The sequence below is a fragment of the Protopterus annectens genome, chromosome 10.part0, assembly GCF_019279795.1.
Source record: "Protopterus annectens isolate FY-2018-M chromosome 10.part0, PAN1.0, whole genome shotgun sequence".
Lineage (NCBI taxonomy): Eukaryota > Metazoa > Chordata > Ceratodontiformes > Protopteridae > Protopterus > Protopterus annectens.
In genome coordinates, this window is record NC_056744.1 from 1,669,058,998 (window position 1) to 1,669,074,876 (window position 15,879).

At 36.6% G+C, this 15,879-nt stretch overlaps 1 protein-coding gene across 1 annotated transcript in view; it reads right to left on the reverse strand.

The window, feature by feature from the left end:
* The window catches only part of LOC122814409 (neurotrophin receptor-interacting factor 1-like), an 85,081-nt gene that overhangs the window by 59,575 nt on the left and 9,627 nt on the right, over positions 1-15,879 (reverse strand). The window contains exon 2 of the mRNA XM_044086991.1: positions 15,380-15,475. Within this exon, the coding sequence (XP_043942926.1) occupies positions 15,380-15,475 (96 nt within the window). The remainder of the gene's footprint in view (positions 1-15,379; positions 15,476-15,879) is intronic.

Here is a 15,879-nt window from a genome sequence, read left to right on the forward strand (position 1 = left end):
GACCATCAGAGTTGTTTAAGGTTGAGACAGTGGTGGGTTCTATAAGGGTAGCCAGTGGCAAATCTGACTATATTATTACAACTAGTTTCAAGCTTGGTAAGATTGTGCGTTGACAGATTGGTATATATGGCAGAAACATAGAACAGGGTAGAAGTGAGATGAGTCTGGGCAATGGTGGTTCTAGCTAGTGGTGTAAGGAAGGGTTTGAGTCTATACAGGGAGCCTAATTTTTTATTGACAGTTTTTATAGTATTGTTGAATATGGTCATGATAGCTGAGGTTATGATCAATGGTTATGCCCAGGAGATGTGCAGTAGTACCAGGGGAAATACTAGTTCCATTATTAGAGGTAATTGTGAAGTGGATCTGTGGAGATTTTTGGGTGGGAGTAAAAAGTAATAATTTAGTTTTTTGGGGGTTAAGGAGGTTGCAATGATGGGTGAACCACTTTTCGACAGAGTTAAATACAGTTTGAGTAAGGGTCTGGAGAGAGGTTGATGACTTAGCAGTACAGATTAAAGTAGAGTCATCAGCATATTGTATACAGGTGGCTTGAGGAAAAACAGTATGGAGATCGTTAATAAAAATGGAAAAAAGAAGAGGGCCTAGGATAGAGCCTTGAGGGAATCCAATATTCATGGGGAGGGGTGTGGAGAGATTATTGTCCCAGAGCACTGCTTGTTGTCTATTTTCTAGATAGGATTTAAACCAAAGAACTGCTTGTGGGTCAAGAGATTGGGCTTTTAGCACACTGATAAGTAAGTTATGGTTGTCCATATCAAAGGCTTTTGATAGGTCAATAAATAGTGCAGAAGAGAGAGAATTATTGTTTCGATTCCTGTTTATACAGTCAGTAAAAGTTAGCAGGGCAGTAGTAGTGCTATGAAAGGGCCTAAAGCTGTGCTGGCAGTTGGCAAGCAAATTATTATGGAGCAGGTATTGAAGTAGTTGATGGTGAATACATTTTTCCATTATTTTGGCTAGTGGAGAGAGTAATGCAATTGGTCGGAAGTTGGAGATATCAGTGGATGTGCCTCCTTTATGTAAGGGGATTATATGGGAGACTTTCCATATGGAAGGGATGGTACCTTCTGTGATTGTTCTGTTTATAAGGATGGATATGGGATATGCTATGGCTTTGGAAGCTATTTGAAGGTATTCTGCTGGCAGACGGTCAGCAGAAGGGGTACAAGGTTTGAGTTTTTGAAGCAGTTTGCAGATCAGGGATTTTGGCATAGGTTGTATATGGAAGGAAGGAACTGAATTGTAGAGTTTGAGTTTGAATAGCTTCAGTGAAGTAATTGTTAAAGGCATCAGCTATTTGCATAGGACTACTATGGGGAATTGAGGATGGTGTTGGAGTTTTATCCTGTCCTGGTTTGAGAAGTTTATTGATCCCTGACCAAAACTTTTGAGGGTTTTTTGAGTGAGATTGTTGAAGGTGGGAATAATAGTTTTTATTTTCTAAGATGATGTCCTTTTTGGTAGCATTTCTTAGCCGTTTAAAGTAAAGGTGGTCTGCAGAGCTCTTAGAGGTTCTCCATTTGGCCCATATTTTGTTCCATAGGAACATCTTTTCTCTGGTTTGTTTTGTGAGCCATGGGGCTATTTTGGTCCTAACTCGGGAAGAGCGGAGGGGGGGCATGGCAGTTTAGGATTTGTAGGAATTTAGTATTAAAGTAAGAAACTGCTTCATCCAGTTTAAGTTACTTTAGAGGTGACCAGTTACAGGCCTTTAGCTCATTTTGAAAGCTCTCGGCTTGAAAGTGTTTTTTAGAACAGTAGGTTAAAAAAATTTTATGAGGGCTGTGCACCTTTTGTTTTGTTATGTAGGTTTGTTTCAGCTCAGCTATTTAAAACCCAAAGTTTGCCCTTTGCACCCTTTTTTAATGAAGACAAATTTACCCAGCCCTGTTATAGATATTAGTTGGTGTTTACACTTTTAACATCTCATTTGCTCTGTTTATGTTCCTGGGATAAAGGGCCTCTCATGCTAAATTCATATGATAACAGTCACAATTACAGAAAAAAATGACTGTTGTGTAAACCATACTGTTAGAGGTAGTCTGGCTTATATAGCTTCCTGGAGAAAAGTGTTAATTTCTGTATATTGATAAGTAGAAAAGCATGTTATGGCAACCTGCAAAAGAAAACAATTTTGAGAGTAAGAACAGTGTGCGCACTGTATGGAACAGTGAGAGTAGGCAGTGTACAGTTACGGGCAGGGTTTAAGAGAGGAGGATGTCTGTACCTGCTGTTCACATCGGGAGGCGATGGCTGTTAATTATCAACCGGAAACAAGGAGGTTGGATGAATGGAAGGACTCAGAAGCGTTGGTTTCTTGGCTGACTATTAATAATTCGTTTTCTACCCACAAAGGTACTGTTAAATCTTTTAACATTGCTGATGAGCAACAGGGGTCTGATGCGGACATTACTTATAATGAAAGTATTAAGAAACTTTCAGATCTAATTTTTAAACACAAGGCGTTGGGCATGGATAACAGCTACTTGAGGGATTCTAAATCTAGGGGCATAGTACCAAAGGGTTTGAGGATGTATAAATTCCCTAATAATGTTGAGGAGGGATCGTCCTTTCACCAAGAACTGTTACAGATTTTTGATCGAAGTGGCCATGATGTGATGAGAGCTTTGATTAAGGAAAACAAGAGACTCATGCAGGACTTATTTAAGGACATTGATTATTTAAACAAATTGGTGACCAATGATTTAATGTTTAACATAGAGAGTGAGAAAAGAAAATATTTTATGATTAAACACTATGTGGAGGATAAATGTGATGTAATTTACAAAAGAAAGTGTGGTAAAATTGACAGGGACTTAAGGGAATACCTGAATAAAAGCATACCCATTCCCTAAAAAAGATATGTTTTATCACACGAATTTTAAAGAGAATCATGAGCAAAACAGGGTCTTGCCCTTACAACAAGATAGGGGCCCTTATGTTTGGGGTGCCCTGCCCCGTGAGGTAAATTGTGAAATGAATGGGGGAAGGGAACAGGATATAATGGACCATGAGGATTTCCCGGACCTTAGGAGGTCAGATAGGTTAAAGGAAAAGTAATCGGGCCAATATTTTCAGAGGGGTCCCCCGAACAGCAGAAGACAATAATGAGAGCAAGCAGCGTAGGGGGACAGGAATTAACAGGTGTGGAAGGGGACATTGTGGTGGATGGCCCACGTTATAGCCTTAATGACTTAAGTATTTACAATTATAGTGGTGAAGAAATTACTTTAGATCATTTTTCTTTATTCTCTAAAGGATTCAAATTTATTCCTACTACTATGGGCAATATAGTATTTCTAAGAAAGAAAAATCTGGAAATTTTATTTCAAGGACAGCAAAAGTTAAATCAGGGTTTGGAAGTCAAGAAGCTTAGCACATTTAATCCACCACTGCACCCCCAGTTAAGAAATTTTGAGTTGCAAGTAGAAAGAGAGGTTAGAAGGGAAGTTACATACCAAGGGAGAAAAAAATGTAATCTTAATCAAGCTGAATTTGGGATACTTAGAACATTACAGGAAAATAGATATGTTGGGGTGATGCAACCTGATAAAGGGGGTGGGGTAGTCTTTATGGATACCATATTATATTCTAGTAAGATGATGGATATATTGAATGACACCATAAGATACACTAGAGTGTCAAGGAATTAAATAAATTTGGCCTATCGTAAAATAGATTTTGCATTAAAAGACATGTTGGAGGAAGAATTCATTAATTCAGATACCTATAAATATCTTACAGTAGAAAAACCTAGGATTCCTGCCATATTCGAGATCCCAAAAATACATACAAATATAGAAGATCCCCCCTTGAGACCTATAGTGGCTGCAAACGGATCAAAAACATATCCTTTGGCAAAGTTTTTGGACTCAAGGTTAAAAAACATATGGGTGAATTCCAATGGTATACTTAAGGACTCTTGGGATTTTTTTAAAGAGTATAGGTAAACATATGTATTCAGATTCCATAATTTTTGTAACTTTGGCTATACAAGATCTATTTAATGTAATACCACATGATATGGGCTCTGAATGATTTCAGGAAGCTATCAATCAATTTAGAAATTTAGACCACAGCACCTTCTTGTTACACACTGAGTTAATGGATCTGGTACTCAAGCAGAATTTTTTTTATTCTTTGAAGGCAAATTTTTTAAGCAGAGACAAGGAGTGGCAATGTGGGCATGTTGTGCTCCCACTTATGCCAATATAGCTCTGATGATGTGGGAGCAAAAGTTCGTCTTTCCGTCTGCATATGAACAATACTGGATATATTATAAGTGTTACCTAGATGATATTTGTATATTTTGGAGGGGGAGTGAGGCCAAATTAAGGGAATTTTTTAAGTACCTGAATCAGACTACAGGATTCTTGAGGTTCACTCATCACATCTCTCATAATGAGATGAATTTCTTGGACGTTACCATCAGAAAGGACCCCTTGAAGCAAGAATTTACCTCAGGGATATATAGGAAGGATAATTTTCAAACTCCTACCTGTACTTTACCAGCTGTCATCCTTTTAAGCAGAAGAGGAGTGTTGTTAAGGGTCAATGTATACGTAGTTGCAGGATGACATCTAGGGATGATGAGTATGAACAGGAGAGTCAGAAGGTCAAGGACATGTTTCTGGCCAGGAAATACCCCATCACCTTATTAGAAGAGGTTATGATAGAGGTGAAACAAGGAAGAAGTTTCAGATTTGCCCCCATTTTAGGACTTGAGAGAGGGGGACATACAGGGTAAGTTATATCAACTATTGACCAAGAGGAAAGTACAGGGGTAGGTTCACAGTCTATTTTGAACAACGGAAAGACCTTTACGAGTAATTATGTGATGTTTTATAATCAGAATACGAAAAAGGTTAAAAATATTATAACACAACATTGGGGTAGGTTTAGTAGTTACCCTGAATTGGATACTTTGTTCAAAAATCCATTGAAATTTATTTATAAAAAAGGTAAGAATCTGAAGGAGTTATTGGAAAATGATTATAAGGGGCAGAAGGGAAGAAAACCTGGGACCTATAGGTGTGGGTCTTGTGCTCAATGTCCATTTATTCTTAGGCAGGACTTGGTGTATCTTAAGGACAGACATTATTTAGTTAAAAGTGTTAGTTTTTCTAATTGCAACAGTGAAGGACTTATATATTTAGGTCTTTGTAAGACATGTTGTGCATTCTATATTGGCAAAACTACACGGAAACTAAAAAGGCGAATATACGAACATTTAAATGCCATTAGAACAAAGGATGGCAATAATGCATTATATAAACACAGTTTATTATGTCCTAATGCCAAATAGTACTTTTTTGTAATTGAAATGATACATCAGGACTCTAGGGGGATGTTGTGCATTCTATACTGGCAAAACTACACAAAAACTAAAAAGGCGAATATACGAACATTTAAATGCCATTAGAACAAAGGATGGCAATAATGCATTATATAAACACAGTTTATTATGTCCTAATGCCAAATGGTACTTTTTTGTAATTGAAATGATACATCAGGACTCTGGGGGGGTGGGGGGGCGTGGGAGAATAGGACAGAAGTAAGAGAGAGATATATTGGCAATTATTTTTAGAAGCCAACAAATTCCCTGGGCTTAATGAACACATCTCTATTGCCCCTATTTTGAGAATGAGGGCTGCTAAATTGTAAATAGGCCCAAGTGGAACCATTAGTTTTACATTTTGTGAAGTTATGCATTTTTATTATTGCTCCTGCACATTATTATTATTATTTTTGTATAATAATTGTAGTTGTTTTCACAATTCAAATGTATTTTATAAAGACTATTTTTTCAGTAAGTATCTAATTTTTAGACTATTATAGTTATTTTTTTTAAAAAGGGTTACTTATTTGATAAGGGCTTCATTTAATATGCAAGTCTCTCATCTGTTTTTAGAAAGTAACTTAAAAATGTATAGTTTACATATTAGTTTATGGTATTTATGGCACTTCATGGGGAAATTGAATGGAATTGATTAGATATGCTAATAAATTATTCTATGTTTTAGGGGAGGGTATATAAGCTGCCTTAACTGATGGGTTTGTTGTTACATCTGAAGAAGTCAGTGGATTAAAACGCCTGTGGAGTTCGTTGGCATTTTATGTATTAAAACAGTTAGTGGCTGCTACACATTTGTATAGTGATTATTTCGGCACCTCCAACTGGTATCTTCTAGCTGAGGGTGGAAATATGGGAGGAGTAACTTGAGAATGAACTGAAACAGATCAAAGTTGAATGTCTACGTAAACTCTGTTATTTCAGCAATGAGCTGGCAGTTCTGGAAGATTTATTTCACAGAATGTGTAACATAACGTAAGGAAACACATTTGTAAAAGACACTGTGTGACAGTAAATGATACTTTTTCTGAGGCCTGTCAAACTTAGCTGCTCTTTTCCCATTCTACGTGAATGGAAGTCTTATATGACAGCCCAGCTATGGGCACTGTAATCTCAGAAACAGTGGACTTGCATCTTTAGAACAAAACAAACTCTCATCAGGATGTCTGCCCCCAGGAGGTCAGTCAGGGTAACAAAAAGGATAAAATTACTAGTAGCTACTTCTGTCTGGTGCATACAGGTTTGCAATGAGCCAAACTTAAGGAAAAGTTAAAAAACATATATTTTTAAATTTTTTCCCCGTAGTGGTCCTTTAATGGTTGAACACCATCAAAGTGTTTTTGCAATTCCAAATGAATTTCACTCTTGGTAAAAAAAAACATATTTATTGGCCATATCTTTATCTTCTTGCATTTATTTGAATGAAGGTCATGTGTGGTTAAAAAAAAAAAAAGCCAATGTACACTATTTTACTTTTTTCAGTTATTTGCTACAATTTGAAGTGCTGTATCTAAACATACATTTGTTTACAGTTTATTTTGGGAAAAGCGCAATTGGGCACATAATCTCTGAGAAAGTATTTACATCTTCCAGAATCAGTAATGTTGAATTAAGGACTGAAGCAGTGGTGGCTGGTGACTTCAAATTAAAGGGAGGCTGCAAGAGATGGCTGAATGGGCAGGGGCCAATGGGAAGGGGTGTAACCAACTATAAAGGGGTGGAGCTATGCTCAAAACCACAACAACTAAAACTTTAATTAAATACACTGCCCTGGGTGCCAAACCATCATTATGAGAGTCCAATCAAGACAAAATGAAGTGTAGAAAAAAAATATTTCAATGCATTGGTTATGTAACAACTTACTTAATATCTAGTTGGAAACACAAAGGTTGTGAGGCATGAAAAAATAAATTACTTTTTAAATACATGACTGGAATGCCAGTCAAAATCAAGTATAAAAAAAACAAGCAGCACTCAACTCAAACCACTTCTCCTTGCACTGCAGTTCTAATTATAATTTATATTCAGTTTTATAAAATTACCAAGTAACGTGCTGAAAGTAGCAATCTCTGTGATACCCCCACTTGTAAAAATGTTTCTTATCCAAAAAAGACCTGCTGCCTGACAATTACTATCTACTTGTTTCATGGGGAAGACGTGAACAAAGTAAAAAATGAACAGCCAACAAGAAATAAGCTCAAGATAAATTGCTTAAAAGATTACTGCACAAGTTATGGACCACACATGATAGATTGGCATCCTGTTTAGTTTATGGGTAAAGCCTGCAAAAATGACTGCAAGTCTCCAACAAATGTAATGAGCTTTTGAAAATACTGTAATCCTGTCCTTTATTACAAATACTGTCATATGCATTTCAGTACCCAAGGCTTATATGCTCCCTAGTTATGTAAATATTCTCTGCATGGCAACGATGAAAAAGCTTTCAGTGTTGATAATTCTTTAACAGTATGCTTTTTAAAGCTTACTTGCATCTTACAATCTCCGACAAGCTCACCTGATGGTCATTAAAGCATTGCTACTTAAAACACAAAGCAGCAGGGCACTGCGACAGCATGCATTTTCTGAATAATAAGAAGCATAAATCAAAAGTATAAAAATATAACAGAAAACCAGAACATTCTGCAAATTCAAGGACAGATGAAAAGCCATGGTTCTACTTGTGGTCTATCTTGGATGGGGGAATACTCTGCACACTTACACTGCATAACTGCTCCTTGCCTTGCTTGGACACATCCAGAGCCAGTACAATGGGGAGTGGGGTGCAATAAGTATGTCACAATTTGAAATGTCTCTGGCTGACTATGATGGCTCTGACACTCATACCTTTCAACCTCAGAGCAAGAAATCTTCACAAAGCCATACAAAGAAGTCGGACACAGGCCCAAAAATAAGGACACTTTTTAAATATTACTCTTGTAAAAGTAGAAAGATAATAGAATAGTAGTAGGTCTTGCATTAGTATGAATTTTCTGAAGGGTATGAAATATGACACTCAAATGCCTGTCATTATTTAGTGAATTCAGTCCTCACTGATTTGCCCGAAAAATCCAGAAAATCACAAATTTTATGAGGAACAGACTAAAAATATGAAGTGAAAACCTGGACCATACCTCTCAACCTCTCAGCACAAAAAATCTGGATAAAGCCTGGGGACAAAGCCCAAAAAATAGGGACAGATTTTAAATATTGCTCCTATAAACTTAGAACATTGCTAGAAAAACCAGGATTTGTCTTAGAGTGTATTTTTCTGAAGGATCTGAAGTCTGAAACTCAAATGTATGTCATTATTTAATTACTTCAGTCCTCAGATCATTCCAAGTGACTTGCAAGGAAATCACACATTTTATGAGGAATATGCCAAAAATGCAAAAGTCTAGACAGTTGAGAGGGCTCTCTCTGTCTCTCTCACACACACACGTTCGTTTTGCCTGAAGCACACACACACTAGTTTTGTTTCACTGTATATGGAACATTCTTTTCCATTTAGCATCATAGCTCACTGTTGTTCTTTGTCCTCAATTTTCCTCAATTCCCATCTTGTCCCTGATGTTAGTAATGGCAAACATTGTAGTTTTGTTCTTCAGAATAAATATGTTGATGCAAAGCACATTCTTCTGTAGACTTTATAAGTGAATTTGATTAGTTTTGGGATCTTAACTGATTTTGACCGTTCTTTATCATTATCTATGATCTTAACTGATTTTGACCCTTCTTTATCATTATCTATGATCTTAACTGATTTTGATCCTTCTTTATCATTATCTATGATCTTAACTGATTTTGACCCTTCTTTATCATTATCTATGATCTTAACTGATTTTGACCCTTCTTTATCATTATCTATGATCTTAACTGATTTTGACCCTTCTTTATCATTATCTATGATCTTAACCGATTTTGACCCTTCTTTATCATTATCTATGATCTTAACCGATTTTGACCCTTCTTTATCATTATCTATGATCTTAACTGATTTTGACCCTTCTTTATCATTATCTATGATCTTAACTGATTTTGACCCTTCTTTATCATTATCTATGATCTTAACTGATTTTGACCCTTCTTTATCATTATCTATAAAACAATAGCTAGAGCAGACTTTGACATGATAGAAGTTGCTCTAATAAATACACTTCACAGTGAAACCCTCCTCTGACCCTCTAAACATCCAGTAATCACTCTCCTAAGTCATATGAACATTATTGTATACCATTTAACTACTGTAAAGGAAAAAAAGTCGAATGAAAAAAAATGATATATTTAACACTACTACTTTATGTATATCACAACTTCAAATCCTAATTTTACATTCATTTTATGAGTCATGACTGATTGGGTCAAAACTGGCAGATTTATAATAACGTACAAACACATGCAAAAATAAGCTATACAGTTCAGATGGCTTTGCCAATCAATATTTTTTTTAAATGTACTCTAAGGGCATATTTTCTTAAATGTTTTATGCATAAACATTTTTCACAATAATATTTAATGGTAACATCAGAATAATCATCTGTTACTTATTCATTCAAAACATTGAATCTGTTCTAGGCTTCCATGTGTTGACACTGGTTTCCTTATAATTCATTCAATTAAAACTTGGTGAAGATTTAACCACACAAAAAGTGGTTGAACCTTCCACCCTATGAATCATTTTTAAAAAAAGTGTGTCTTGCAGGAGGGACAAGCCCTCCTGCACCGCACTTGTGGGGGCAAGCTCTCAACATACATTATAATCTCCATGGTCGCACAAAACAAAGAATGGAGACATCTCAAAGGAAAGGAATGATTGCTGACACACACACACACACACACACACACACACACACACACACACACACACACACTTACAAATAACAACAGCAGTGATCTCCTATGGAAACAGCAATAAGGGAGTTTACCTTCATCAGTTTGAACTCTACCAGATGTAACTTCATCCAATTTAAGCAATGAGGTATACAGAAGCCATTAATGTGCCCCAACTCCTAAATAAGTCAGTTATTTGTTCAAAATGTTGAAATGTTGTTCATTGGCACATTACTCAAAACACTTTGCAGTAATATCAGCAACAAAGAAGAGCAAAAAATAATCAGTGTCCCTGATTTTGAGCAAGGTTTGAGAACCTTATTCACCAAGAAAAGCAGTTTCAATTAGTTGCCATTACCGCAACCGCGATCACAACCGTGAGTATTATGTGGTCAAGTCCGTTAACTCACTTCTGACTTCTCTTTGTAGCATTAACTGCTGATTGCTGAATAAATCTCATTTTAATCCCCGCCCTTAAGTCTTAAAGTAAAATAAAGCAGGAGTAGCACAAGGAAATTACACAGTTCTTCTACATCTAAACAATTTAGTAGATTCACGTTATTTAGTCTCCTAGATTCTTTATTAAAGAAACTAGAAGATAAATGATGTGAATGTACTAAGTTTGAGTTTGCCTTTTCTCCAGTGTACATCAATTTCAAGAGTTCATATTTATAAGTTCAGGGGTGTGGGTGACTTGGCAAAGATAAGTTTAAAGGAGAAAAGCAATATCCATTTTTTTATAGTATGAAGCCAAGATCTGTTTTTAACTTTTTTTTTTTTTGGGGGATTGTTCATTCAATGGACTACTTACAGTTGAGTGTAAAGCTAGGAGAAAACCTGGATGATCGTCGCTTGTTAGTCCATGAACGCAGCACACATATCTAAAGAAGTAGCTCGAGGAACATCCCACCTACCATTGCCAAGCAATAACTTCTTAGCAAGATTACTTTGGCTTCTGGAACACGATTGGACTGTGGGAATCAGCTGACAAGGAACTAATCCTCACAGTTTAATCGTGTTTCATGAGACATTCTTGCAAGGCACAAGCAAAAATATAAAATGGGAAACAGCACTCTTTCTCATATAAATAACAGCAGTCGAGCACCTTTCACTGCTACCTAAAACAAAACGAAGCACACTAATTACGGATGGAAAAATGGCCACATGAAGTCCAAAGAGAAGGTACCTCACTTGATTAAAAATCAAGTGAGTGATCTTTGGACTTCATTGTGTGGCCATTTTTCATTTCAGAATTGGTATTAAGTGTGCTTCGTTTTGTTTTAGGTTACCGTTTATTTACAGATTGTGTATGAGTTACAGCAAAAAAACAAAAATAAACTCAAGGGTACAGAGCCAATTCCAGCACCTACCTTAGTTTATGTATCTCGTCTTCTTCTTTTCTCTGCTCTCTCTGACTTCAGTGCAAGCCCTTAGCCAAGACAAAAAAAACAAACTTGTTTAACTTTTACCAACGACAACACCGGTATGATCCACCGAATCCAATGGTCCCAACCTCTAAACAAGACAAGTACAGTACTACTGTGCTAGTGCTACTGATTGTTTCTAGCTCTCTTTTTTGGGAAGAGAGTGAGAACCAGTCAGTAGCAATCCAGCCATCCACGTCATATACGTGCCTGCGGAAGTGGCAGTCCGAACCCCCTTCTAATTTACGGTGCGGTTAAACCGCATAGACTTCTGGGCATCCCACTGATGCTTTTTCTTTAATCTGGACTGCCTTTTACAGCAGTCAGATAGTACTAGATACGTTCGTTGTTAAAAAAAAAAAAAAAAAACCCGGAACTCAATGAGCATGCTCAGTTCGAGTTCCAGGACTTTGCAGACTTATCATACTGTTTTGTGTTCTTGTGTAGGTAACTTAAAACATGAAATAATGGAAATTAAATATATATATATATATATATATATATATATATATATATATATATATATATATTTTTTTTTTTTTTTTTTTATGGCAAATGTCAACTTTTTCCTGGGAGGGCTGCAGTCCAATAGCACGAGCCACCCCTGGACTGAAGCGTTTGCTGCATTATATTTCAGAAAGGGGAGGTGCAGGCAAATTCCAATGCTTAGGGGAAAGAAGGGAGAAGTTGTGCTCACTGGAATGTAATTCTGTGGAAGGAGTTAGAAAAGTAGGCCGAAGTAAGGTCTATATTCTAAGGGTGTACATGAGTAGTCTCATTGTAAAGGAGGATGGGGTATGTTAGTGTAAGGGTTTGAAAAGAAGAGGGCCAAGGATGAGGCTAGCTTTGCCTTGAATGGATAACCAATTTGTCTTCTTTAGGTGATGTTCATACCAAGGAGAATTTGTTACAAAAGGTCAGATTTTGTTTGAGTGAGTCAGTGGCATACAGGGGGAGGCCAGTTATCACTTGAACAAGCAGTACCCTTTTGCAAGTTGAGGGATTGGTCAAGCCACAGTCCAAGGTACCTAAATGAGGTGGTGTATTCAATGACACTGCCAAGGTCTATGGAGTCAGGGCTTTAGTGTGCCGCCTTTGTGTCAAACAGTATGGATTTAGCTTTTTTTTGGGAGGGGGGCTGAGTTTGGTGCAAAACCATTTGTACAGTTCTGCTTGTAGTTAGTTGTTTTTGATAATGCTAATTGTAGGGTTGGACCGAACAATGACCATGTCATCAGCGTTTAAGAGGAGCTGCAGTCAAGGGAGGTCAAGTTGAAGTTTATTTATGAAAACAGAAAATAGCAAAGGGGCCAGAACTGAACCCTGTGGTACACTCAAGCATGCCAGTGATAAGACAGAAACTATTTTAACTCTGAAACATTAGTACCAGAGGGTGGTTTCTGAACATATTTTGATCTCTTGTAAGCAGTTAAACAAACAGTATGATCAACCAGGTCAAAGATACTAGTATATTAAGCTATTTCAGTTTACACAAATAAGGTATCCCTGTATCGCATCTGTACCACGGAACTGATCTTTCTGACATCACTGTGAACAGACAGAACCCATTTCTGATAGAACTTCAAGTGGACGCATGTTTTAGGAAAGAAGAATGAACGTGGACGCATGTTTTAGGAAAGAAGAATGAATGTGGTTTCCGTTTTATGACCTGAAAATGGCTTCAGATCTGTAAAATACTGTGTTACCTACATGTGGCTTTGTTATGGTGATACCATTTTGCTCAAGCAAATTGCATTCATGTTTATTCAGCTTCATTCATTAGATGTAGTTGTACAAGGTCTGATTATGGTGGCACCTACAAAATGTTTTATTTCAAATGAAGTTTTGCATCTTTTGAATGTTTTAGTGAGTTCATTTTGGATGGTGATGACCTTAGTCTTGTTGTATTGGGCTGGTTGAAGTCTGAAAGATTCCAATGACCTTTTCTTTCGATTTGATAATTTATTGATATTATAACTCTACCAATTCTGTCTATTTTAGAATTTTCCAAATACTGACACTTCAAGGGGATGAATTTATCAAACCAATTTGTTAAGTGTTGTAAATGGATGTGAATGTTTTACATACAGGTTGTGAAGGGGGGTCAACATATGGCACCATTTAGCTGATGCAAGTTGATTGTTCAGAGCATCTTAACTGCCAGACATTTATCTTTTTATGAGGTCTTGTTCAATGTACTTGAGGAAAATCATGGCATTGAGGTCTCAGTAGTACCAAGCTTTAGCCTTGAGGCCTTCTTTTTGCACTGAAGGAGGCATTATTTGCTGTATACTGCTTTGACATTTACTTAATAACCTTTGTTATAGACAGGATGCATAAAGGTAATTTGTGCCTCTGTGTTACTGCCTATTTTATCTAAAGCAAAAATCACATGAATCCAATGGGTTACAAAATGGTTCTACTTTTCCTCAACATTACATGAAGAAGCCAGAACTGTGACATAGAGGGATCCAGACCTGACTACAGTATGGGCAAACAAGGTTCTATTGATAGCTGGGAGGTATGGCCAAGCTTATCCCAAGGGAGGGTCATTCATCTTGGAGATCCTTGAGGGCAGGCATGGACTATTAACAGCAGGAGCCGTTGGATGAATCCAGGACAAGGTTAGGGGAGGGGGGCAAGAGGGTAGTGAAAAATTAATTTATGAAGGTGCGGCTGTGCTGTACTGAAGCCAAAGTCTTCTCAAGACACTAAGTCTTGTTGGCTGTTTACTGCTGAAATCAAAGTCTGGTTATAACACAGAGGTCTGCATAACTGCATTTGTAGTCTGTTTTAAGACACAGAGCCTTGTAAGCTGCACTGATGAGAAAATATACTTTGCAGCACTATACTACTTTACTTTTAGTGCAGTTACTATTAAATAGTAGTTGCTATTAAATAACTTATTCTTATAACTTGTGGGAAAGCATACAATAATTTACGTTTTAGACTTGTTTTTTTAAGAAAATATCTTATGGGAAAGCACGTACACATTGTTTTTTGCTGATCATGTCCATTCTTCTGTAAGAAAGCACATCAAACTTTTTTGCTGATATTGTCAGAAAACATGTTTTTAAGAAAACATCTTGTGAAATAGCACACACTGCTAATTTTGTTTAAAAAATGTCCATTAACAGAAGTCTGTAAGAAAGCTTCTGTCAAACTGTTCTGCAGAATTAGATTTTTTTGCTGACACTGTGAGAAAACATCTATTAATAGATGTTATTTTTTCAAAACACATATGTAGTATAAATCCCATTTTACATTGCTAAACTCTATACCTACATTCAAGCAACTTTTTATTTAATGTTTTATTTGTCAGCAGATTTACAGCTAATTTAATTACAATCTTTTAGTCATTGTTCAGTACAATAAAAGGTAGGTCATAATACAAAAATATATCCCTCCCACAAAAGCAGTTGCTGGCAAGACCCCACAGAATGTTGTTACATTCCATGCCGACCCCAGATTGGGTGTGGTGTTAGTCCAGGGGAAGCAGGGGCTGGGAACGGGGGTAGAAACCAAAAAGTATGAGGCAAGGGGAGGGGAAGGGAAAAAAAGAAAACATTATGCAGACATCAGAGACGTACTACAAACAACAATGTATCAATAACTGCTAAACACACATGCTACAAAAATAATTTTTTAAATAATATGAGGCAAAACTAAATGCAAACCAGAAGCTACTTGGCATTTGCCATAGCTACTTGTATTTAAGACCTCTACAAACAAAATACAGTCAGTTACGTACATGCATGACTTTGAGTTCCTTCTCACTCTTGTTTCGTATATTTTTTAAAGCACCAACTTTGGATCTGATGGATGACAAGGCTCTTTTAACTTTGTCCTACAGGCATAAAAAAAGAAAAAAAAAAGAGAAAAACAAAAGAAAGAAGAAAGCATAAGTAACAAGAATCTGACATGCAAAAATATCATAATTACTTCTGCATACATACATTAATTAAACCTATTTTGAAAATAATATCCACACAAACAGATATACAAATAGCAGTGTTACTTTAATACAAACCAATACCGAATACACCGTTATTTGTTTTGTGAACTATATAAGTGAGTATGGAAATGGCACATCCTTAAATTTTATTTTTAAAAGGTAGTGGAAATCCAATGAAAATGGCAGCAGGCGCTCTAGCATGGTGTGATTAGAAAACTATAAAATGCAGTCGTACTCCGAAATAATACTGGGAAGGGGGTGACAGTCACCATGGCCATCGGTTTTGTTACCTATAA